Source organism: Gopherus flavomarginatus, chromosome 4 (assembly GCF_025201925.1).
Source record: "Gopherus flavomarginatus isolate rGopFla2 chromosome 4, rGopFla2.mat.asm, whole genome shotgun sequence".
NCBI classification, from domain to species: domain Eukaryota; kingdom Metazoa; phylum Chordata; order Testudines; family Testudinidae; genus Gopherus; species Gopherus flavomarginatus.
In genome coordinates this window covers 83,105,280-83,130,213 of record NC_066620.1, presented here as the reverse complement: position 1 = coordinate 83,130,213, position 24,934 = coordinate 83,105,280, and the positions used below count along the sequence as shown (strand labels likewise).

General features: G+C 43.0%; 1 protein-coding gene across 1 annotated transcript in view; it reads right to left on the bottom strand.

Moving 5' to 3' along the window:
• The window catches only part of PCNX2 (pecanex 2), a 242,250-nt gene that overhangs the window by 132,527 nt on the left and 84,789 nt on the right, over positions 1 to 24,934 (bottom strand). Inside the window, exons 14-15 of the mRNA XM_050949217.1 lie at positions 17,648 to 17,758; positions 16,518 to 16,609 (exon numbers count right to left, since the gene is read on the bottom strand). Of these exons, the coding sequence (XP_050805174.1) occupies positions 16,518 to 16,609; positions 17,648 to 17,758 (203 nt within the window). The remainder of the gene's footprint in view (positions 1 to 16,517; positions 16,610 to 17,647; positions 17,759 to 24,934) is intronic.

The window sequence follows — 24,934 nt, the reverse complement described above, 5'->3', positions numbered from 1 at the left end:
ACACCCCTGTAGAGTGCATTCCTCCTCTGTGTAGACAAGCCCTTATTAGATCATTTAAAACTGTTTATGTGTGGGCAACAGAATTTGTCTAATGGCAGGTGGATCCTGTTAGTTATTATAAATAACCAGAATGCTTACTTTGCCCAACTGTAAGTTATCTTAACTAAATCCTATGATATTGAAGAAAATATTTAAATCAGTTACATAGAAGAAGCCATTTAAGGATCTGTTTTAAAACAGGCCAATTACGAATCTTAAGAATCTTAAATCTAATTTAATCCCATTATTTCTCTGTTTACCAATGTTTAGTCCTTGCCTCATCTTGGTCTAACCATTTGGTGATTAACAGGAGAAACTGTTAATAATTTTAAATTATCACAGCATTTCCATATCCTAACAAAATTACACGAGATTTAAAATCTAATCCCTTGGAAGTATTTTAGTTAATTTTCTCTCACCAATCTATGTTGAAATCTTGGGGAGGTTTCTCTGGTTTGGTTTCTTCTTGAGTCTTTTCTATTCTTCTAAGCTCTTTGTAGTATTGTTTTTAGAGATGGACAGGATGAGTTGTGGTGTGCTTGCTGTTTAAGCAGGGTAGCAGAGGTGCTCACTTCAGAGTTTTTTTTATACTCTTCTCCATCCTATTTCCATGAAATTATAGAAAAATTATCTCTTCCAAGCTTGTTTAGATTTAAGTTGGTTACAATCATTTCGTCATTGGCGCCATACCGTCAGGGTTGGCTTAGGTGACACTTTCAGCTCCTGAACATGCAGTCTATTTAATGAATATGCAACATTTCTAACTACCTTTGTTCTTCATGTAGCAGGAAAATCCCAGATAATCTTTTGAAGTTAGAGGTTAACTTTTTCTTTTCATTCAGTCCATTTTTTAAACTTTTCTTCAATTTTATTAGAATTCAACAAGAAATGAAATTCTGTTTTTAAGAAGTCCAAACACTCCTATTCTTCATATGAAAGCTTTTAGTTCTCAAAACAATCATCCTAAATTAAATAACTCTTAGAAAGCCAGTAGCTTAAATAGTTATTTAAGAAGTTGTTGATTCTTTTATAACAATTTTTAGAGAAATGATTCTTCAGGTCTGTGTAGGTGAAGGGGTTGCTTGCATTGTGCAAGTAATTAATTATTTCCTCATTAATATAAATACTCTATACTTAAATGGCTTCTTACATTAGTAACTAGCTCATCAAGGTTATTAAATTCCAAGCATTTTACCATTAGCAATGAAATTAGGAAATTATATTAGGAGCTTTGCACTTAACTAACATACTTGAAAATATTCCAATCAAAATTATTTCCCATTTCAATATTTAAGAACTAAACAAAAATTTAAAATATTTCCAACTATATATGTTTTTTCCTAGAGGCTTTTAAAGAGACAAGCAGAAGTTTTTCTTTGAAAAGAATGGTTGGAGGAGCTTCATATAGGTCCACTTTACCCTTAGGTTTTATGGTTTGATAAGGCTCTTCAGTAACTCTTCTCTGACACCCATTTTGTGTGTACTAGTTGCAGTCTTTACAATTAAAATGTCTATCAAATATTTTATACACAGCACCAATCACGACAACCAAGCTTACATCCATTTCTCAAAACACAATATAAAAAATTCATAAGACAAAATTAAAGTAAGTTTAAAATGCAGCTTTTCTGAATGTGTATACATACAGTTCTATGGCTAAGGAGAAGTTATCTTCCTGACATTTGCTTGTCTTTGGGGACAGAAAGCAGAAACCTTATGAAATTTCTTTAAATCATCCTGAACATTTTATAACATAACTAACTAAAACATACACAGATAGTGTTATATTTTCTAGCACCCTGGCTATAACATACTTGTAGCTATATCTTAATATTCAGTAAAAGTGCAAGTTTGTAATGGACCTAATATTTAAAAAATAAGTTATAATAATTTTTGCATCAGTTTTGAGGTCTGTCCACCACAGTGGGAACAACATAGAAGAGAGGAATCTGGCAATTCAAAAATATTTCATGGTGTATTATTATTACTCAAAACAGAATGCTGACAGACTGGTTGCAGAAAGGAAACTAATTACAACGGTAAAGACGAAAAGTGACACTGCTAAACCCAGCAATCTTAATAATTGTGGGGAAAGAGGATGATATACCAAGGGGTTTAAAAAAGCATCCTTAAATATTTGGGCACAAGTCAGAGAACAGCTCAAAGAGGGCAGAAAATGTCAACACATCATGCAGTCCCATTCAAATCAATCAGATTCCACATTGATGAATTTGGCTCTGCATCTCCAAACTGATGAATACAATATCTGAGAATAAAACCACCTCCTCCAGGAAACAGAGAGAGAACCTCTTCATAGACTGTGTTCTAAGATAGCTAGGAGGACTCCCAATTTCTGTTGACGCTTACAGAACTAACATGTAGAGCAGAAATAAAGAGAGAGGCTCAAGGGAACAAACATACTTTTAAAACTAAACACACGTTACCAGCCACTTCAAAAGAGAAAAAGAAAGCTCTATAATTGATGCTGTTAGATACACTAATGGAAGGTATGACCAAAAGAGTCAATGAAACCCTACCCAGGCAATTTAATTTTATAGGAACCATAGCTAAAAAAGTAAATTAATAAAAGCCAGAAAGAATTGGAATGATGCCTTGAAGGATGATATAGCTAAGTGATGGTGAGGAGGAATAAAAGAAAATTTCCTTGTAACCAGGCAACAAAAACAAGTATTAGCAATCTATGGACTGTGACATTTATGTTCTCACCCTGTAAAAATCAATCAAATTAATATACAGTAGTCTGAAATGTAAGATTGAGATAGGCAGCTGGTGTCATTTTGTTCATATGATGTGGAAGTATCATATGGTATAAGATTTATGGAAAGATATTGTGCTGCAGGTAATGGTTATAAACAAAATAAAATTTTGCCTAGCTAATAAACTCTGTATGTTTCAAGATCACTTAGAACCATCACGACACTCGGTGGCTTCTGTACACCAACTGTGTCAAAAACAACATTATGATTCAAAAACTTTCTCCCCTCATGAAATTTTCTGCTGATTGATCCAAGGCATATCAATTATAATATAATACCCACTATTCAATAGGGATGCATACTGGGGTCAGCTAGTGTGGAACATCTTGCAGGATCAGGGCCTTGAATTCCTGTTATTCCTTTTTAGAGATTTTTGCTATTATGACTTTAGTTGTGGCCAATTACTCTGAACAATTTTTTTTGTTACTGTTGTGACAAAGTTCCTCCTCTGCCTTGGTGGGTCCTGCGCTTTTTGGCAGATTTGCTCGCCTCAGAGGTTCACAGCAGCCCTCGGTTTGGCCGCTTCTGCTAGAGGCTCAAACCTGCCGTTCACTCAGTTAACCTCATCACTGGCCAGCATGGGGGAAATGGAGAACAATCCCTGCAGTCTCTGTTGTCCCACCTAGTGGGTCAGGGACAGGCCAGATCCCTTTCCAAATTAGACCTCCTCTTCTGGTGTTTCTCACAGACCGGGTCAACTCCTCTTGTGTCTGATTAGGAGTAAGGGGGAATGGGGGGAACCCGGCCTGCCCTCCACACCAGGTTCCAGCCCAGGGCCCTGTGGACAGCAGCTGTCTACGTCTCCTGAATCTGCTGCGTGACAGCTACAATCCCCTGGGCTACTTCCCCATGGCTCCCCCCCAACACCTTCTTTATCCTCACTGCAGGATCTTCCTTCTGAAGTCTGATCACGCTTTTACTTCTCAGTCCTCCAGCAGCACGCCTTCTCATTCCGCACTCCTTGCTTGCCCTCCACTAACTGATGGGAGGTCCTTTTAAAACCAGATGTCCTGATTAGCCTGCCTGCCATAATTGATTCTAGTAAGTTCTTAATTGGCTCCAGGTGTCTTCATTAGCTTGCCTGTCTTAATTGGTTCTAGCAGGTTCCTGATTGCTCTAGGAAAGCCCTTGCTCTGGTCACTCAGGGAACAGAAAAAACTTTTCATCCAATGGCCGGTATACTTGCCTTCTACCAGACTCCTGTACCCCACTGGTCTGGGTCTGTCACACTGTTTACTGAACATTTTGGAATAAAAAGGAAAAAGCAGGTTAGCTGCAACACAACTAGTATAACTCCTATTCTTCATAACATGCAAAAAAAAGTTCTGAAGTGATGAACACATGGAGACACATACTTGCACCCCCACTGAGAGAACCAACAGAGAAATTATTTGCAGAAGGTTACAGAAGAGCTAAAATATTACCCAAGCATTGTTTTCAGAAAAGTTAACTGAAAAGTGGAGGAAAGTTATTGAGTATTTGGTTAAAACTAAGAATACAAAAAGAATTGTTGAATTCCCATGGTGCTCTCAAAGTGAACTTTTATAATTACAGCACAAGGAATCCATGTGAAATTATCCTTGCAGCATAACCAAAACAATGTTGAAATGTGACTGCTATGGAGTTATTGTTCTGGGTACATATATGTTTTCAGTTATTATAGAATGGAAAAATGAAGGTCACTTGCATTGTCTCAAGAACATAAGTTCATAAATGTGGAATGTAACTTCTTGCTCTTTATACTAAAAGTGAAAATTATATGGCAGTGTATTCTTTTTTAAAAGTGCCTCCAACACAAAACATGGTGTTAACATTGCTGTTTGAATAATCTTATGTATACATGTGGCTTCCACTATGCCAAGATCAATATTTATTCCCTGACCAAGACTTGGCATCCATTTTTTCATTGATTCATAGATTTAAAGGCCAGAAAGGACCATTAGGTCATCTAGTTCTAGTCTGATCTCCTGTATAACACAAGCTACAGAACTTCATCCAGTTACTCCTGTATTGAGACTAATAATTTGTATGCTTGGCTAAAGCATATCATCCCTGACCTTCTCTTTCTTCTTGATGCTGCTTCTCTAGCTTTACCCCTTTTGCTTGTAGCAAAAAATAAACAACCAACCAACCAACCAAGGCATTACACTCTGATCATAAAGTTTTTTTGGAAGCCGAAGTCATCACACTCGAGGAAGCTTCTGCCATTAATAACTCGCCCCCTTGTATACACACCTGTGTAACCTAACTGATGATAAAGGTCATTCATTCAGTGTGGTATATTCCAGTTCTGGTCAGCTAATCAATGCAGACGAGCCCATGGCATACCGGAGGGAACATGTCAGCCAGCTACCAAACGCACTCCCAATTTCTTTGGACCCTGATATTAGGGCCGTATGACAGGTATTGAAACCCCAGACTGGGCAACAAGGGGTTGAGAAGTTTCTTCTGGCTCAGCCAGGCCCAACCCACCACACCTGCAAAACTGGATGCACAGACTGGAAGAGGCATTAAAGGGGAGTAGAATGGCTCATTTGTGGACAGACCAGGGAAGAGAAAGGACCTCTACTTTGTAGCTCCCAAGAAAAGGGCTGAGGGATGGCAGGATCACTTTCTCAACAACTGCCTGACGTGCCCTCCCTGAGAGAAAGGAGGACCTGCTTCTGTTATATCCAGAGAGGGAGGCATTTCCCCCTTTAACCTACTAACTCTGATGATTCCCTCTCTTATTTATGGACTACTCCTGAAGGAGAGAGACTTGGCACTGACCTAGCTGGAGGGGTAAGGCATCAGAGGTGGCAGCTGCTGCTCCAAAAGGGAGAGAGCTACCATCCTTCACAGCTACGCCCAGTGAGCTGACCTCCTTCATAGCCTCCCATGATAGACTGCAAACTTTGGAGAATAGCAGGATAGTAGGCAGTGCCCTATGGAGGGCAGCCTGAAGGCACTCCTGGTGTCAGACCCTTCTGTTGCCCTCACAGGGCGCTGGGCTTGAGGCTGATGGAGTGGGAGGGCAAACACTTTCCCACCAAAACTGCCCCTCCTCCACATGTTGAGGGCCTAAGTGCTCACCATTAGCCAATGCTCTCCACAAGCAAAGGCCATCACAGGCAGCTACTAAGCTGACTCATTTTGCACAAAATGATCCTGGCAAATTCACTATCCATGAAATCCACAGAGCTGCAAAGAAGCATAAGGAATTAAGGCAACAGGAACCTGTGGAATTCTTGTGGAACTGTAAAAAAAAATGCTGGACCAGCTATTCTTTTGTGGCGACAGACATTGTTCGATCTCATCTGGAGAACAGAGTCGATCCTGTCTGGCTAGCAAAAAGGCCTTATTTTACCACTTTGCAAATGTAAAGGCAGCAAATGAGACTTTCATAACTATTGCAGCATTACTCTATCTGTCCTGGAGAAAGTTTTTGCTTCTGTCTTGTTGGCCCAAGCCGCTGATATCTTAAGGAGCAAGAGAAGACTACAACAAGTTGGCTTCACTCCAGGTCATTCTACAATGGAATAAATGCTCAGTGTGCCAGCTTGCTGACAGGTAATCTTTTGGCTGAAACTCATAGGCCTCCCTGACAAGTTCTATAGAATGATCCATCTTCTATATGATGACTCTCAAGCTGCGTTCTTGTAAACAGGAAAAGAACCACTGGCTTCCAAATTCAGTCAAGCATTCAACAAGCATGCACTGCCACCCTAGAACTCTTCAATGCTGTCATAGACTAAGTGCTTCACCAGACTCTAAGTAAATGGATTTTAGGCATATGCCTTGATAAGAAAGTTAACAACATTGATTTTGCTGACAACATAGTGCTAGTTGTCAAATCAATGGATGAGCTAACCATGGCACTTAAAGCCCTGGAAAGCTCAGTGGTAAAAGTCTGCCTGAAAATTAATTGGGGTAAAACCAAAATACTTTCAGTCAGCAATTTCACACACATTGAAGGCTCTGGTATCTCGGTGAGTGACCACACAGTTGATATTGTCAGTGATTTCACCGACCTCAGCTCTTTTTTAATAATATGGGCAGCACTGGGCAAGAAGTTGAAACCTGCACTGCAAAAGCATCATCAGTAAAGGGTGCCTCATCAAGAACATCTTTTGTAACCCAACCAACTTGATTCATAGATTCCAAGACCAGGAGGGACACTGTGATCATTGAGTCTGACCCCGGGTAGAACACAGGCTATAGAACTTCCCCAGAACAATTGCTACAGCATGTCTTTTTTAAAATATCCAATATTGATAGAAAATATACAATGACCCTTTGTAAATTGTTCCAACAGTTAATTACCCTCACTGTCACAAATTTACATCTTATTTCCAGTCTGAATTGATCTAGTTTCAACTTCTAGCCATTGGATCGTGTTTTGCCTTTTTCTGCTAGACTGAAGAGCCCATTATTAAATATTTGTCCCCATGTAGATACTTATACACTATAACCAAGTCATTCCTTAACCTTCTCTTTGTTAAGCTAAATAGATTGAGTGCTTTCAGTCTATCACTATATGGCAGTGGTGGGCAAACAGCAACCCATCAGGGTATTCCGCTGGTGGGCCGCAAGAGTTTGTTTACATTGACAGTCTGCAGGCACGGCTGCCTGCAGCTCCCAGTGGCTGCAGTTCACCATTCCCGGACAATGGGAACTGTGGGAAGAATGGACATAATAGGGAGATCAATGGTCCATCTAGCATAGTATGCTATCTTCTGACAGTGGCCAATGCCAGATGCTTCAAAGGGAATGAACAAAACAGGGCAATTATCCAGTGACCCATCTCTGGTCTTCCACTCACAGCATCTGGCAGTCAGAGGCTTTGGGACACCCAGAGCATAGGGTTGCATCCCTGACCATCTTGGCTAATAGCCATTGATGGACCTATCCTCCATGAACTTATCTAATTATTTTTTGAATCCAATTATAGTTTTGGCTTTCACAACATCCCCTGGCAACAAATTCCACAGGTTCACTGCATGTTGTGTGAAGCAGTATTTCCTTTTGTTTGTTTGAAACCTACCGCCTATTAATTTCATTGAGTGACCCCTGGTTCTTGTAGTATGTGTAGTGTTAAATAATACTTCCTTATTCACTTTCTCCACCCTATACATGATTTTACAGACATCTATAATATTCCCCCCTTAGTCATCTCTTTTCCAAGCGGAACAGTCCCTCTCTTTTTAATTTCTCCTCATAAAGAATTCAATTCTGTTACCCTTCTCTGTATTTTTCCATTTCTAATATATCTTTTTTGAGAGAGACCAGAAATGCACACAATATTCAGTATAGTGGCATTATGATATTTACTGGCTTATTATCTATCCCTATCTAACCATTCTGAGTGGCTCTTCTCTCAACCCTTGCCAATTTATCAACATTCTTCTTGAACTGTGCATGCCAGAACTGGACACGGTATTCCAAAAGTGGTCGCACCAGTGCGAAATACAGAGTAAAAAGAACCTCTCTACACTTACTCAAGATTCCCCTGTTTATGAATTCCAGGATTATATTAACTCTTTTGGCCACAACATCACTTTGGCAGGTCATGTTCAGCTGATTAGCCACAATGACCCCCACATCTTTTTCAGAGTCACTGCTTCCCAGGACAGAGCCCCCCTCCTGTAAGTATGGCCTACACTCTTTGTTCCTACATTTACACATTTATATTTAGTTGCTTTAAAACACAGATTGTTCATTTGTGTCCATTTTACCAAGAAGATTACTCAATCAGTAACCTGTCCTCTTCATAATTTATCTCTCCTGCAATTTTTGTGTCATCTACAAACTTTACCAGTGATGAGTTTATGTCTTCTTCCAGGTAATTGACAAAAGTGTTAAACAGCCGTGCCAAACACCAATCCCTCTGGGACTGGAAATACAGCTGCTTGAGGACTATTCCTCACTTACAACCACATTCTGAGTGTTATCAGTTAGCCAGTTTTTAATCCATTTAATGTGCGTCATTTGAATTTTATACTATTCTAGTTTTTTTAATCAAAATGTTACGTGGTACCAAGTCAAACACCGTCAGACAATCATAGAAAATTAGGGTTGAAAGAGACCACAGGAGGTCACCTAATCCAACCCCCTGCTCAAAGCAGGACCAATACCAACTAAATCATCCCAGCCAAGGCTTTGTCAAGCCAGGCCTTAAAAACCATTAAGGATGGAGATTCCACCACCTCCCTAGGTAACTCATTCCAGTGCTTCACCACCCTCCTAGTAAAATAGCTTCTCCTAATATCCAACCTAGACCTCCTCCACTGCAAGTTGAGACCATTGCTCCTTGTTCTATCATCTGCCACCACTGAGAACAGCCTAGTGCCATCCTCTTTGGAACCCCCTTCAGATGGTTGAAGGCTGCTATCAAATCCCCCCTACCCCCACTCTACTCTTCTGTAGACTAAATAAGCTCAATTCCCTCAGCCTTTCCTCATAAGTCATGTGCCCTAGCACCCTAATCATTTTCATTGCCCTCCGTTGGATTCTCTCCAATTTATCCACATTCTTTCTGTAGTGGGGGGCCCAAAGCTGGATGCAATACTCCAGATGTGGCCTCACCAGTGCCGAATAAAGGGTAATAATCACTTCCCTTTATCTGCTGGTAATGCTTCTACTAATGCAGCTCAATATGCTGTTAGTCTTCGTGGCAACAAGGTCACACTTTTGACTCATATCTAGCTTCTTGTCCACTGTAATTTCCAGGTCCTTTTCTGTAGAACTGCCGCTTAGCCAGTTATCTCATCATAGAAGGCAATCAGGTTGGTCAGGCATGACTTACCCTGGGAGAATCCATGCTGACTGTTCCTGATCACCTTCCTCTCCTCCAAGTGCTTCAAAATTGATTCCTTGAGGACCTGCTCCACGATTTGTCCAGGGAATGAGGTGAGGCTCACTGGCCTGTAATTCCCTGGATTCTCTTTCTTCCTTTTTTAAAAGATGGCCACTATATTTGTCTTTTTCCAATCATCCGGGACCTCCCCCGATCGCCATGAATTTTCAAAGATAATTGCCAATGGCTCCGCAATCACATCAGCCAACTCCCTCAGCACCCTCGGATGCATTAGATCCGTCCCATGGACTTGTGCATATCCAGCTTCTCCAAATAGTTTTTAACCTGTTCTTTCATCCCTAAGGGTTGCTCACCACCTCCTCATACTGTGCTGCACAGTACAGCAGTCTGGGAGCTGATCTTGTCTGTGAATACCAAGGCAAAAAAAGCATTGAGTACTTCAGCTTTTTCCACATCGTCTGTCACGAAGTTGCCTCCACCATTGAGGAAGGGTCCCATTCTTCTCCTGACCTCCTTCTTGTTGTTAACATACCTGTAGAAACCCTTCTTATTACCCTTCACATCCCTTGCCAGCTGCAACTCCAATTGTGATTTGGCCTTCCTGATTACCCCCCTGCATGCTCGAGCAATATTTTTATACTGCTCTCTAGTCATTTGTCCAGGTTTCCACTTCTTGTAAGCTTCCTTTTTGTGTTTAAGCTCACCGAAGATTTCTCTGTTACAGAAGTCTGTATGTATTACGTCAACTCTATAACTTTTATCAACCAAACCTGTAATATCATTAAAGAATATCAAGTTAGTTTGACAAGATCTATTTTCCATAAATCCATTTAATTTCTATTAGTTATCACTGATAAGCAGAGAGACTTCGATGGTCAGTATTCTGAACTATGGGACTGAAACATGGCCGTTCTCTATCAAGATTAAAAAGTCACTGGACCCCACTGAGAGGAAGCATCTCTGAATGATTGAAAACATCCAATGGTATGAATTCAAATCAAATGAATAGATTCATTTTCTAACTAAACAAGTCTCGGTCTCTCAAACAGTTGGCCAATGCTCTCGAAGGTAGTATGATTATCTGCTCCAAATGCCTGCCAAACTCCCTGAAAAATCACCTTCAACTATGACCCAATGAAAGCAGGATGAAAAAGAGCCCCCTGGAAGGCCTAAACCACAAGAGCTGGACAAACACCTGTCCCTCACAGCTATCTTACCCCATAACAAGCTGGATTTGGCTCAAGACAGATCATAAAGTCACATAACGTGTTCTGAGGGCCGTACGTTGTCCAGTCGACAGCATGAGAACTAACTTAACCTAATAGCAGATTACTGCTAACAAACCTCACATCTCTAATACCTTTGTTTGATCACCTTTCTAATCCTTTGATTACTCTCTAAACTGAAACAGTCTAACAAAGCCTCCTCAACCTACTTTCTTCACAATTTCTCACACTTGCATAACCCGTATTAGTTTATTCTAGTACTCACTGTTCATCCTTCAAACCAAGGCACTAAGGAAAAGATGAACAGTGTCATAATCAAATTAAAATATCAATTTTATTTAAAAAATATTTCCAATTTGGGAGTTTTCATATTTTAAAAGTATATCCATACTTCAATTTTTAAAGAAGGGCCAGAAAAAGTCTGTTTATGCAAATACCTAAAGGGGGAAATAAGGCTGAAGTTATTCATTCTACAAAAACATAAGGACACAAGAAGCTTTTAAGGAAGGAGAGGTTCAAGTTTGATATCATTGGAAGGTCTTTTTCCATCTGAGTGTTTGGCATGAGCAATAATCTGCCAGTGAAAACAGTGAAAGCCACTAGGATACATATCTGTTCTTCAATTTAGTTCAGGAAATAGAACATTGCTGCTTACACCTGCTGAGATATAAGACGTCCTGTCAATAAACAGGTATAGATTTGATGGATTTAAGTTTCAGACAAGCAATATGTTTTGTCTGCTCATAATTTCTGTTTCTGGGTCAAGCTATCATGTTTTCCAATCCTATATCTTTTGGCTGATGTATTTCTTTATCTCCATAGTATATTAAAAATACCCAGTGTGTGTTTTTTTCTGTTGCTTCTTACAAATTTGAATAAAAATAAAAAGAGACCCCAAAAAATAGTGAATTTTGAACTTTAGCATTGGTTAAGCCACTGGTGAACTGTAGTTTCTGCTTCTGCTAGCTGCTCTGTTCCTTACTTTGTCCTCCCAATCATCACTACCCAGATGTCCAGTCAAATCAAATGTATTATTATAATTCTTTAGCCACATGCCATAGCACATACAGGGTATAAGATAAATACACCCCAACTATCTGTGTCATTCATTTGTTGCATCTTGTTCCACATGAAGTTCTGAGGCACACACTGTCTTCTTTCAAGTATCAGAGGGGTAGCCGTGTTAGTATGGACCTGTAAAAGCAGCAAAGAGTCCTGTGGCACCTTATAGACTAACAGACATATTGGAGCATAAACTTTCGTGGGTGTCTTCTTTGTAATTGGTATGCACAGTATCTAGCACAATGGGGCCTTGATCCTCAGTGCGGTTTCCTAGGCACTACCTTAATATAAATAAATAGTAGCTTTGAAGCCTGACAAGTTTGGAATTCATAATTTCTGTCTTTGAGATTACCACATGCTTAATAATATCACTTTCCCCCATTCATTGGGAACTACAGCTTAATGAACCAGACTCTACGGTGCCTGAGCTTCAGTTTCTAGTGTACAATTGTGATGGAGTGTACCAGGCCCTTTAGCAGGGGGCCTCAAAGGCCTCATGGTCTTACCACACTACATCCCTGAAAGGAGACGTGAAGGTGGGTCCTCTCAGCCTGCCTAGAAAGGTTACAGGGAAGCAGTTCATCAGAGTGCAGCAGGCCCAGTTAAAAGGAGATGCTGGTTCTGAGCAGATCAGTTGCTGGCTGGGACCAGAAGGGTGATGAGGATTTGGAAGGCTGTGAAACTCTCCAGGTGAGGAGGCCTCAGAGAGACCCTGCTCAAGCAGGGAACAGACAGAGAACTTCATCCCTGAGGTAAGGGGCTACATGGGAAGTGGCCTAGGGAATAGCAACAGCAACTACAGTATTAAAGGAAGCAGCATAGGTTGCTGTTTATAATGTCCCTGGGTTGGGATCCAGAGTAGTGGGCAGGCCTGGGTCCCCCCGCTGCTCACTGGCAGAGTTGCCAAAGCCCTAATAAGGGGACAAGTTTTATTTAGAAGCCCAAGTTAAGGGCAGGACTTAAAGAATCTCCAGGAAGGAAGCAATGGGGCACTACTCTATAACAGGGCAGGGACAGGCTTAAAGCTAGCCCAGAAGGGGCTGAGAACTGAGCCCAGAGACAAGGCTGCAGACATTACCAAGGGCACAGCGACAGGCCCTGTTTGTTCATTCATGTGTTTGACTGTGTGACTTAGCCAGAGGGATGAGCTGCTGAAGACCCACCTGATGATGACAACAGCCAACAGGGAGCCCCTTGAACAGAGAGAGTGCAGGTTTGTACCCAGATCATAAAAGGCGCTCACAAGAGGTGAGTGCGCACTGTTATAACAATGATTTCAGTATAACTCAAGAATCAAGTCCACTACCTGTAAAGAAATACTACTTTGTTTCTGATATAGGCATAAGAACACATTTCACAATGGTCACTATTTAGGACCACATTCTGCTGCCCTCCCTTAAGTTGAATTAGTACGCTTCCTCCACAAATAGTCTCACTGAACTCAGTGGGGTTACTCACAGTGTCAGGTACTAATCATGAATAAGAGTGGAAGAATTATTCCCTTACAATAGTCTAGGTAATTGCATAAAGAGACAAAATGATTTAGGTGAGACTTGGGAACAAGGGAAGTTTATGCCAGTGCTGCTTTCATGTTGTATAAAGCAAAGATGTATGAGACTTTTAAAACCCTAGTGGACTAAGGTTATGAGCCAAAGCAAGTGGAATTATCTCTATATGCTTTAAATTATCCTGCTTATAAATATCTTCAGGAAAAGAGTACAATAAAAATTCAAATTAGGTATAATTTTTCTGTGTGAAGAGAAAGTCTGCACTTAACATAGGTAATTTACAGCAGATATCTTGTAAATCTCTCACAGCACTCTCCAACTTCAGGGAAGAATTATAAGCATATTTCTAAGCAGTTTGAAGTCTAAATCCCTGGGCAAGATTGCTTATCTGCAAAGCCACTTGCATGTTGCAATTTAAACTAATATGCTGAAAAAGAAAGAGTTGTATAAACGGGAAAATATTTTAAAAGGTTTTTCCCTAATGCTATTTACAAAAGCTATTTTTAAACTCTTCACCTCACAACCTCCCTGACTCTCCCCTACCTTACTGATCCTTCCTTTTCCATCTTCATAAGAGACCCGACCCTTTCCCAGACACCTACAACAACTTCCATCCCCCAAAGTGTCCCTCCACACCTGACCAGTTTCCTACTAATTGGCGCCTCAAAATCCTCTCTCTGCACATGGCTCTGACCCAACCCTCCTCTCAACTGCCAGTTCCAGACCCATTCACAGAGTTGAGAACTGGTGATAGCGATGCAGAGAACTTGTGCCAGGGACTGGGAAAGTTTTCTAGCATCATGGAAGTGGGCCAGGTGAAAGCAATACAATAGAGGACTGGGGACAGCAGTACCTGTAGGCTAACATTTTAAGTGAGGCACTGCAACATACCTTGACTGCACATGTGTTCACTGATTAACACCACCTATGAAAGTTCCTTAAGTTCTCTGTATGGGCTGCTAGACTTTGCGTCAACATGATTCTCCTTTTGCTGTTTTGGAATGTGAATGATTTCACCCTTCATTTACACATACGTGGGGGGGACAGGGACAAAAGCCCCATCTACACCTAAAACATAGGTCCACCGAGCTACATTGTTCAGGGCTGTGAAAAATTTCACCCCTTGTGTGATGTAGTTAGATCGACCTAACCGCACTGTAGATGCCACCGCCTTCTCAGAGAGGTGGATTACCTAAATTGATGGGAAAACCCCTACTGTTGATGTAGGAAGCATCTACACTACAGCAACATACCTGCAGCACCATTGCTGCGCCGCTGTAGGGTAGACATACCCTCAGATTTTTCAGTAGTAGAATCACTGTTGCCTAGCACAGGGGTTCTCAAACTTTTGCTTTCTGAGCCCCCCTCCCACACGCTATAAAAACTCCGTGGCCCACCTGTGCCACAACTGTTTTTCTGCACATCCACTAGATTAAAAGCCATGGCCAGCATTAGAGGGTAGCAAACAGAGCAATTGCCTGGTGCCCCACACCACATGGGGCCCTGTGAAGCTAAGTTGCTTTGGCTTTGGCTTCAGCTCCAGGAGGTGGGGCTCGGGCTTCAACTTTCTGCCATGGGCCCCTAATGACATCAGTCCTGCTCTCTAGTTTATTTTGGCGAACCTGCTGAAGCCTTGTCACGCTCCGCCCCTCCCCACCCCAGAAGAGCCACGGACCCTCTGGTTGAAAACCTCTGGCCTAGAAGGATGCTGAGAGCTGCTTGAAAATGTATCTCACACCTTCCTACATCTTTGAAACACCACTCAATGGATATTGGACAGGTGCAATAATCAGGTATCAAGTCTGCTATATAGTACTATAAAAACATTAAGGAAAAAGAAGAGTTTGTTTTTATCTCTTGAGATCTAGGGTGAAATCCTGAGGTCAATCAGAATTTTACCACTGACTTAAATGGAACAAGGATTTCACCTCCAAAGTTTGTTTGTTTAAACGACACACCAAAAATTACAGAGGACATGCACAATCTGATCATAAAAAAACTGAATTATGCCAAGCATAAAATTACAACAAAAATTAAAACACCCATTTTCCTCTATTTCTGCAACGTAAGCATTGCCAAATGAGAAGGACAGGGGCTGTGTGGTATTAGAGAAATTATATATAGTCTATATAAATTCATTTTTGACGCTAGATCTTGTAGGACAAATTTCAATATGGACCATACTTTTAGGGCTCAATGTTAACCCCTCCTCCCCCACCGCCCGAAACAGGTTTAACAATGGAAATGTAGACAGATTCTAATTACAGTGTAGTGTTAGTAGCCACCATAATTATGGGTACATCTATACCACAAAAAAACCCACCAATTACAGAGTCTCAGTGTTCAGGTTAACTGACTCGGGCTCATGCAATGGGGGTCCAAATAGCAGTACAGACATTCCCACTTGGGCTGGAGTTCAGGCTCTGAAACGCACGGAGAGGGGAGGGTTTCAGAGCCCAGGCTGCAGCCCGAGCGGGAACGTCGACACTGCTTTTTTGAGCCCTGTGAGCCTTAGTCAGATGACTCAGGCTTTGAGACTCACTGCCATCAGTTTTATTTTGTGGTTTTTGCATTGTACATGTAGCCTAACAATGTTCTGTAGAAAATATAACAAGCTCAAAATTAGAGCAACTGTACTGCATGCTGTTATAATTTAAAAAAGGGAGAGGGAAGTTGCTTGGGGTGTGTGTGTGCGCGTGCCGTTTTGTTTTAAAGAAAGCAGAGTCTTTGTTAAGAATTTGAACCAAATTAATCATGGGCATGATCAGGATAACTCGCACTGAAGTTGGTGCCTATTTATACCACAGCTGCTTTTGGCCCTTTGTAGTGAAAACACAATGCAACAATTTCAGGTAGGATGGCAAGACTCCAGTGTTCCATGAAGTAATGGGTGTTAGGTTAACATTTACACCAGTATTTCACTTAGATTTCTAATTATTATAGAGTAGCTTATAAGAAGTACATTTATGAGCCATGGTTTAAGTTATTTTGGGAAATAAGAATTGATAAAATGGATGCACAACAAATTAGAACTAAAGCCACTCACTAAACTAGAGTATCTCCTGAAGCATGGATAGTCCATTTTGCCACTGCAGTTATTCCCACTTACCTTCACTGCACTGAAGCAAAAAGCGTGCAGTACAATCACAACTACAAAGCTTCGAGAAATACTGTAGAGGGCAGATACCAATCCAGCAGCAGCTGAAATGCAGACATCAAAAGTTACTTTCTAGATGAAACAAGTTGCAACCAAAACAAAAAAAGGTTCGCTCAACCAGAATTTAATTAATAGAAATCTTGTATCACAGTGTTATCCTCTTTCTTTGTATAAAGAAAGCCTTCAATATTTTGATCAGTTGAACAAGCTCCTCAAGAGACTTAAAGGTGAAATTCTGGCCTCACTAAATCAATGGGAGTTTTGCCATTGATGTGAGTGGGACTAGGATTTCACCCTAAAGGTCTATCATTTTTTATATTTTATATTTGTATGCCTTGCCAAAATGTTGCTGCCTATCCTTTTTTCATTTTTGAAGAGGAGAAAAGGAAGGATGCTGTTTTAAAATGCTTTAACTCTTATACTGCTGAATTCCATTGCAGCATTCCTCTGAAACAAAAAACAAAATGAAGAGGGAAAAAAAAAGTCAGCAAATTTGGTAGCACTCTCACCAGCTGAAATTCTGGTTCCATGGAAGTCAGAGCAAAACTTCCCTTGACTTTGGTGGGGTTGGGGTTTTACCCAACATGTTTTGCCCTCAGATCTGCTACATTATTCAAGAGTCAAGAAGTTAAGGAAAAGCTACCCCACATGCATATGGTAGTTTTAGCCATATGATTTTTTTTTCTTATTTGAGCCGACGGGAAGGGGAGTGGGGACTACTAAATAGTCTCTCTCTTTTTGGGCTTATCGATACTGTGCTTGAAATGATGACAGAAATCACCATGCTTCTAATATGTTTTCCCTCATGTGGAAAAGGATTTAAGTTTTACCAAGGATCATGTTAGATATGCTAAAAATATTTCTGGGGGGGGGGGATTCATAGTCTAGCACACAGTTTAAGTACTGCTGTTCTCAGAAAAAAATCTTTGTCCATATGCAAGAAACCGTGTGTAACTGCGTGACTGCCACCAGCACCATTTCAACTGTAGTGTGAATGAGGCCTCAAAATGTGCAGTACAACCCAGCTTAATTTATGGCTGTGGGCATGAACAGATGAGCTCAGGCTACAATAAACTACTTACCAGAACCACCAAAAAGTAACATGTCTATTTGTTCCAAGAGATATATACAGAAGGTGTTGATTTGAGGGAAAAGGCCAAGAAGAGAAATTGCAGGGAAGCAATACAAAAACACTGAAATTAAAACAAGATGTATGTTAGCACATATTTGAATGTCACAATAACTGAACATATTTGTATGAAAAATAGAGAAGTTGCCTCAAACTGGGATAAGCTACTTTTCCATTATATTGTAATGCTTTCTGCACAGATTTTGATATTAGGAACAATGGTTACATTTTGCAGGCATTTCATTGTTATTTAAAATTATTATTAATATTTAATGTTTCTCTAAAAGCAATAATAGGTAGTGCTAGCTATGAAGAATTCATACAGACCTATTTATCCTCCAAAGCACTTTATCGACATTATTTCTCACAACCATCTGAGGTAAATATTATTTCCTATTTTACAGATAGATAAACTAATACACAAAGGGTTAAAGTTCAGTTCTACTTTGACAAGGGGCCAGGGGAAAAATGGCATAATGTAGTCTCTATTCACCATTTCTCAACCACTTTTAAAATCAATTCTGTTCAGTTTAAAAGTAAAAAACATTTTTTCCTTAACTTGAGGGCTCTGCAAACTCAACCTGGAATTACTGAGCTCTAGCTAATACATACATCATCATCAATTAAGATTCTGCAACTGGAAGTTAGTTACCAGTTCTGATGATGATGCCTGAGCAAGAACAGAATCCAGCTCACACTCTCATAGCTGCCTTGACTCTGCAGAACGGCCAGAATTAAAAAACAGAAACTTATTTAAATTGTAAAAAAAAATATTCAAAGGTAAGGTGATCTATTGAGTAAGTGCCATTTATACATAGCCACTTTTCAGAGCGGTCCCTCACTTTAAGTGACTTTCCCACGGTCAAATGAAGCAGGGTCTGTGCTTCCTGTCTTGTGTTCTGATCACATCGCTGCTGTCTCTGTGGGCTCAATCCTGCAATGTACAGAGCATGCTGGCTATGATCTAGCACAGCATTTAAGCACATGCTTAACTTTAAGCGGATGAACAGTCTCACTAACTTCAACGGGTTAAATTTAATCACATGCTTAAACACTGTGCTGGATCCTAGCCTGAATTCTCAGCACCTTGCACGATCGAGCCCTGTGTAAGCAACAACACTGGGATGGGTGCAGATAATCAGTGATGAGGGAAGCTGAAGCCAGACATATGCAGGTGGCATAGTAAATTTAGACAAGCAAGAAATGAAGTATTCAGAGTGCTGCAGAACAAACAAAATGAGGAGGAAAGAAACAAGATAGAAATGCCAGTATGTTAAAAAAAATGAGATAAGCAGATTCTGAAGAAGAGATTTTCTTGGTAAGACCTGGGAAAATAAAAGGAGAACGTATGGCAAAAGAGCAGCGCATGAATTGCTGCCAACACGAGTCAAATTGAAACTGTATCATAAGAAACTAAGGAAAATATGATCTGTAGTCCATGTTAAAAAGGAGAGAGGCAACACATGGCAGGTTACAGTTTTAGTCAAAGAAACACCAATCTGATAGTTATGTTAACAGGGCCATTGGAAGACTGTGAAAAATTGTGTTGCAAATTGCATGGATCATTTGCCTCATTTCTTACAGAAAAAATATTCTGCTGTTCCTGGCAATTTTCCCCGTGAACAAGCATGTATTTATTAGTTATACATGCCGAGCTGTCTGCATTTTTTTCTTATTTGTCCCAAAAATACTTAGATGCAATAAACTGCTGACGTTTCTCTTATTTCCATGCTGACTTTTAAAACAAAAACAAACATTACCAATGATATTTGTTTTCTTTGCTATATTCCAATTATCCCATTTTACTTACAGTCCTTCCTGCTAATGTATCTTGCTGGGTTAAAATAATACAGCAATATGCTCCGTTAGATCTGACTGCATATATTAGTGCTTCTTCACCTATCATATTATTCTACAAGTATCTAGTTTTGTAACTCCTGCTGAAGAATTCAAACACAGAAGAGACATGACAAGCTCAGGGCTTGGATGCAAAAAAAGTATAAAAACCATCGAGGAATCTGGTGGCACCTTAAAGACTAACCTTACAGACAAACACGGCTACCCCTCAGAGAAAAAGTATAAGTGCTTTAGGGTTGGTGTGACACAGCTCAATGAACTGAACACCTATGCTGGTATTTATAATGTGCCCATCACCAGGGTATCCTAGCACTAACAAAAATTGCATATGCATAAAAGGATACAGAAATACTGTGTTCTCCATCTCTTGCTTGTAAAAGCCTTTGAAAGTGCTTACAACAGACGTGGGCAAACTATGGCCCATGGGCCATATGCGGCCCATGGGACTGTCTTGCCTGGCCCCTGAGCTCCCGGCCAGGGAGCCTAGTCCCTGGCCCCTCCCCTGCTGTTCCCTCTCCCCCACAGCCATGCTGCCACGTGGGCCACACTCTGGCCCACCACTCCTGCTGGGCAGCGTGGGGAGTGCAGCTGGCTCTGACCGGGTGCTGCAGCTGCGAGCTCCTGCTGCTGGTAAGAGGCGGAGAACGGTGGGGTTGGATAAGGGAGTGGGGGTTACTGGGGGGCAGTCAGGGAGGAGGGGAGGCTGGATGGGGCGGAGGTTCTGAGGGGGAAGTCAGGGGATGGGGAACAGGGAGGGTTGGGAGTGGGAGTCCCGGGGGGGGGGGGATCTGTCAGGGGGCAGGGAGGTGGATAGGAGTCGGGAGGGCAATCAGGGGACAAGGAGCAGGGGTATTGGATAAGGATTGGGATCCCAGGGAGACAGTTAGGGGCAGGGAGTCCCAAGAAGGGGTGGTCAGGGGAAGAGGAGCAGAGGGTAGTTGGACTGGGGGTGGGAGTCCCGGGGCTGGGGGAGCTGTCAGGAGGCGGGGGTGTGGATATGGGTCAGGGCAGTTGGGACAGGGAGCAGGGGGGCTGGATGGGGGAGGGGGTCCTGGGACGGGGCAGTAGGGGACAAGGTGCAAGGGGTTGGATGGGTTGGGAGTTCTGAGGGGGGCAGTCAGAGGACGAGAAGTGATAGAGGGCGGGGGCCAGGCTGTTTGGGGAGGCACAGCCTTCCCTACCTGGCCCTCCATACAGTTGTGCAACCCCGATGTGGCTCTCGGGCCAAAAAGTTTGCCCACCCCTAGCTTACAACCTCCACTACCTTTACTTCTCTTCTTTCTCTTTTTTCTAGTCATATCAAGCTATTCTTGGATTGTTATTGAGGAAAAGCAATGGTAAAGATGGCAAACTACCTAAAGTTATCTGGAGCCCTCCATTTAATCACAGAGATTTTTGGTCCCCCAGACAAAACATTTCAAGATCACTTGAAATTCAGTAATCACAAGGAGGGTTTTGCAAAAGCCTGGCACTGAAACAAGAAAGAGATCATCACTGTGAGGCAAGGGGAGTCACTTTATAGCTAGCTTGATATGACTAGTTTGAAGGCTAAATGATTGGTCTATCTGTTGTGACCCAAGAACAGCCTGGGTAGGAGCGGGGGAGTAATTAATAGGACAGGAAATAGAACTCACTGTCAATGTGTCAGAGGAGAGTGTGTGAATGAAGGGGTGTAAGCATGAGAGGGGGGTGAGGGAGGCTGGCTGACAAGAGCAATCTTGCCATCTCACTCCCTCTTTGATGCTCCCTGGAGTAATCCTAAAACATGTTAATCTTATCCCTTTCCCAGGCTACTCCCTGACACAGGATGTTTAAAAGGTCCTTGCCTTTAAGAGGACTGGATGTAGGAGTTTTCTGGTTTCTCCTGGGAAGAGCAGACCATTAAGAAAGGCTAGTTACACAGTTAAAGTTGAATTATGAATCCCAGAGAGGGCTGGAGTACAATGCATTCTTTAAAGTACCTAGCACCTTCTTGTTTAAGTAGTAATGCGTGTTTGCACATGCAACACCACCAGCTCCGAGAGCTGCTATTTTCACATGCAGTTTGGAGGCTCCCTCCAATACAGTAATAGAAGGTGGGGGGGGGGTTATATTTGGGAGGGACCTATGCGCATTTTGATTTAAAATACCATGGTAACCAGCGGCAATTTTGGTGCAAGTATTTTTGTTTGTAATTGGTTAAAATAAGCATGTGATTTTATCAAGAGCTAGTATTAAAAGGCTAGTAATCCAAATACCTGGTCCGTTTGCAGGAACTGAGAGCTAACTAGCTTTATTCTAGAATGGGGGGAGGGAAGGGAGAGTCCTTTGGCTGAGGAAAAAACGGATACCCACCTTTTAGTAACTGTTGTTCTTCGAGATGTGTTGTTCATGTCCATTCAAAGTAGGTGTGCGTGCGCCACGTGCACGCCAGCCGGAAGATTTTCCCCTAGCAACGTCCGTAGGGTCGGCCCTGGCACCCCCTGGAGTGGCGCCACTACGGTGCCCTATAAAGGGGCCCACCGACCCTCCACTCCCTCAGTTCCCTCTTGCCGGCACTCCGACAGAGGGGCCGGAGGGTGGGTATTGGAATGGACATGAACAACACATCTCGAAGAACAACAGTTACTAAAAGTGGGTAATCGTTTTTTTTTCTTCGAGTGGTTGTTCATGTCCATTCAAAGTAGGTGACTCACAAGCCTAACCTTAAGTGGTGGGGTCGGAGGTCACTGTTGACTGGAGTACTGCACGACCGAAGGCGGCATCCTCCCTAGCCTGGTGCATGATGGCATAGTGCGACGTGAACGTGTGGATGGAGGACCACGTGGCAGCTCTACAAATCTGAGTCGGGATCTGAGCCAGGAACGCCATGGAGGAGGCCTGCGCCCTGGTAGAGTGGGCCGTAACCGGAGGAATAGGGGTTTTGGCTATACGATAGCATTCCCGTATGTAGGTTGCGATCCATGAAGAGATCCTCTGAGAGGAGACCAGGAGCCCCTTCATTCTATCTGCCACCGCAATGAAGAGCTGGGTCGACTGTCTAAATGGCTTTGTCCATTCAACATAAAAGGCTAGGGCCCTGCAGACATCCAGGGAATGCAGCCTCCGCTCCTTACCAGAAGAGTGTGGCTTTTGATAAAACCCCTTTAGGAAGATATCGTGTCCCATATGGAATCGGGAGACAACCTTGGGAAGGAAAGTTGGACCTTGTCCTTATAGAAGACAGTGTACAGAGGTTCGGATGTCAGTGCCCTGAGCTCTGATACCCTCCTTGCCGAGGTGATCGCTACAAGAAAAGCGACTTTGTATGACAGGTATAGCAGAGAGCATGAAGCCAGGGGCTCGAAGGGAGAACCTGTGAGGGCAGAGAGGACCAGGTTCAGGTCCCAGGTAGGAGCTGGTTGACGGACATGTGGGAATAGCCTGTCCATGCCCTTAAGGAAATGACCAACCAGAGGGTTTGCGGACACCGAGGTGCCCCCTTCTTCCAGGTGGAAAGCTGAGATGGCCACTAAGTGAACTCGAACTGAGGAGAAGGAAAGGCCCAAATGTCTCAGGTGGAGCAGATAGTCTAAGATAACGGGAACCGGGGCCCGCAACGGTTCCTGCCCTCGCCGACCGGACCAGAAGGAGAAGCGTTTCCATTTGGCCAGGTAGGTGGCCCTGGTCAAGGGTTTTCTGCTACCAAGCAGCACTTGTCTGACCTGTTGGGAGCACTGCATCTCTACGGGGTTCAACTAAGAGCAACCAGGCTGTGAGGTGGAGAGATTGCAAGTTCGGGTGGCGAAGGCAGCCGTGGTCCTGCGTGATCAGGTCCGGCAGCAGGGGCAGTGTCAGGGGCGCTCTGGTGGACATGTGCAGGAGCGACGTGTACCAATGTTGGCGCAGCCACGCCGGTGCTATCAGGATTACATGGGCATGATCCCTGCGGATCTTGAGAATTACCCTGTGTATCAAGGGAAATGGAGGAAAGGCATAGAGCAGCCCTTCTTTCCACGATAGGAGGAAGGCGTCCAACAGAGACCCCGGGCTGTGGTCTCGGAGGAAGCAAAACCACCGACACTTCCTGTCGTCCTTTGAAGCAAACAGGTCTAACTGGGGATGACCCCAGAGCCGGAAGATTGAGCGCACTACGTCCCGACGAAGGGACCACTCGTGGCCCCAGAAGGAGTGGCTGAGGGCGTCCGCCAGGCCATTCTGTTCCCCCGGGAGGTAGAATGCCGTCAGGTGGGTAGTATTCTGAACACAAAAGTCCCACAGTGCGAGGGCTTCCCTGCACCGGGGAGAGGAGTGTGCACCCCCGTTTGTTGATATAGAAGACTGCTGACGTGTTGTCCATGAGGACTGAGACACATCTGCCGGCCAGGTGGGACTGGAAGGTAAGACGAGCCAGGCAAACAGCTCTCAGCTCCCTGACGTTGATATGTAACTTGAGGTCCTCCTGCGACCACGAGCCCTGTGTTCTGAGATCCCCCAAGTGTGCTCCCCATCCCCGATCCGAGGCATCCATCACCAGGGAGAGGGAAGGTTGAGGGGTGGCGAAGAGAACACCCAAGCACACCTTCTGTGGAGAGAGCTCAGCACCAGCTAGGGAAGAGTCACCACTGAGTCCAGGGAATCCCTAGCCGGGCGGTATACCGTCGCTAGCCAGGATTGTAGTGGGCAGAGCCGGAGTCTGGCACGGCTCACCACATAGGTGCACGCCGCCATGTGGCCCAACAGCTTGATGCAGTTTCTTGCCGTGGTGGTCGGGGCGTGGTGCAGACCGAGAATGATTTCGGACATGGACCGGAACCTGGACTCCGGAAGATACGCTCTGGTGTTTGTTGAGTCCAGGACCGCCCCTATAAATTCTATCCTTTGGGTAGACGACAAGGTGGACTTGGCCTCGTTTAAGAGGAGGCCGAGCTCAAGGAAGGTCCACCTGATGAAAAACATCTGAGCTTTCACCTGCTGCTTGGAGAAGCCTTTTATAAGCCAATCGTCCAAGTAGGGGAATACCTGGATACCCCGCTTGCATAGAAAGGCCGCCATGACTGCTATGCACTTCGTGAAGAACATAAGAACGGTCGTACCGGGTCAGACAAAAGGCCCATCTAGCCCAGTATCTGTCTACAGACAGTGGCCAGTGCCAGGTGCCCCAGAGGGAGTGAACCTAACAGGTAATGATCAAATGATCTCTCTCCTGCCATCCATCTCCATTCTCTGATGAACAGAGGCTAGGGACACCATTCCTTACCCATCCTGGCTAATAGCCATTTATGGACTTAGCCACCATGAATTTATCCAGTTCTCTTTTAAACATTGTTATAGTCCCAGCCTTCACAACCTCCTCAGATACAGAGTTCCACAAGTTGACTGTGCGCTGCGTGAAGAACTTCCTTTTATTTGTTTTAAACCTGCT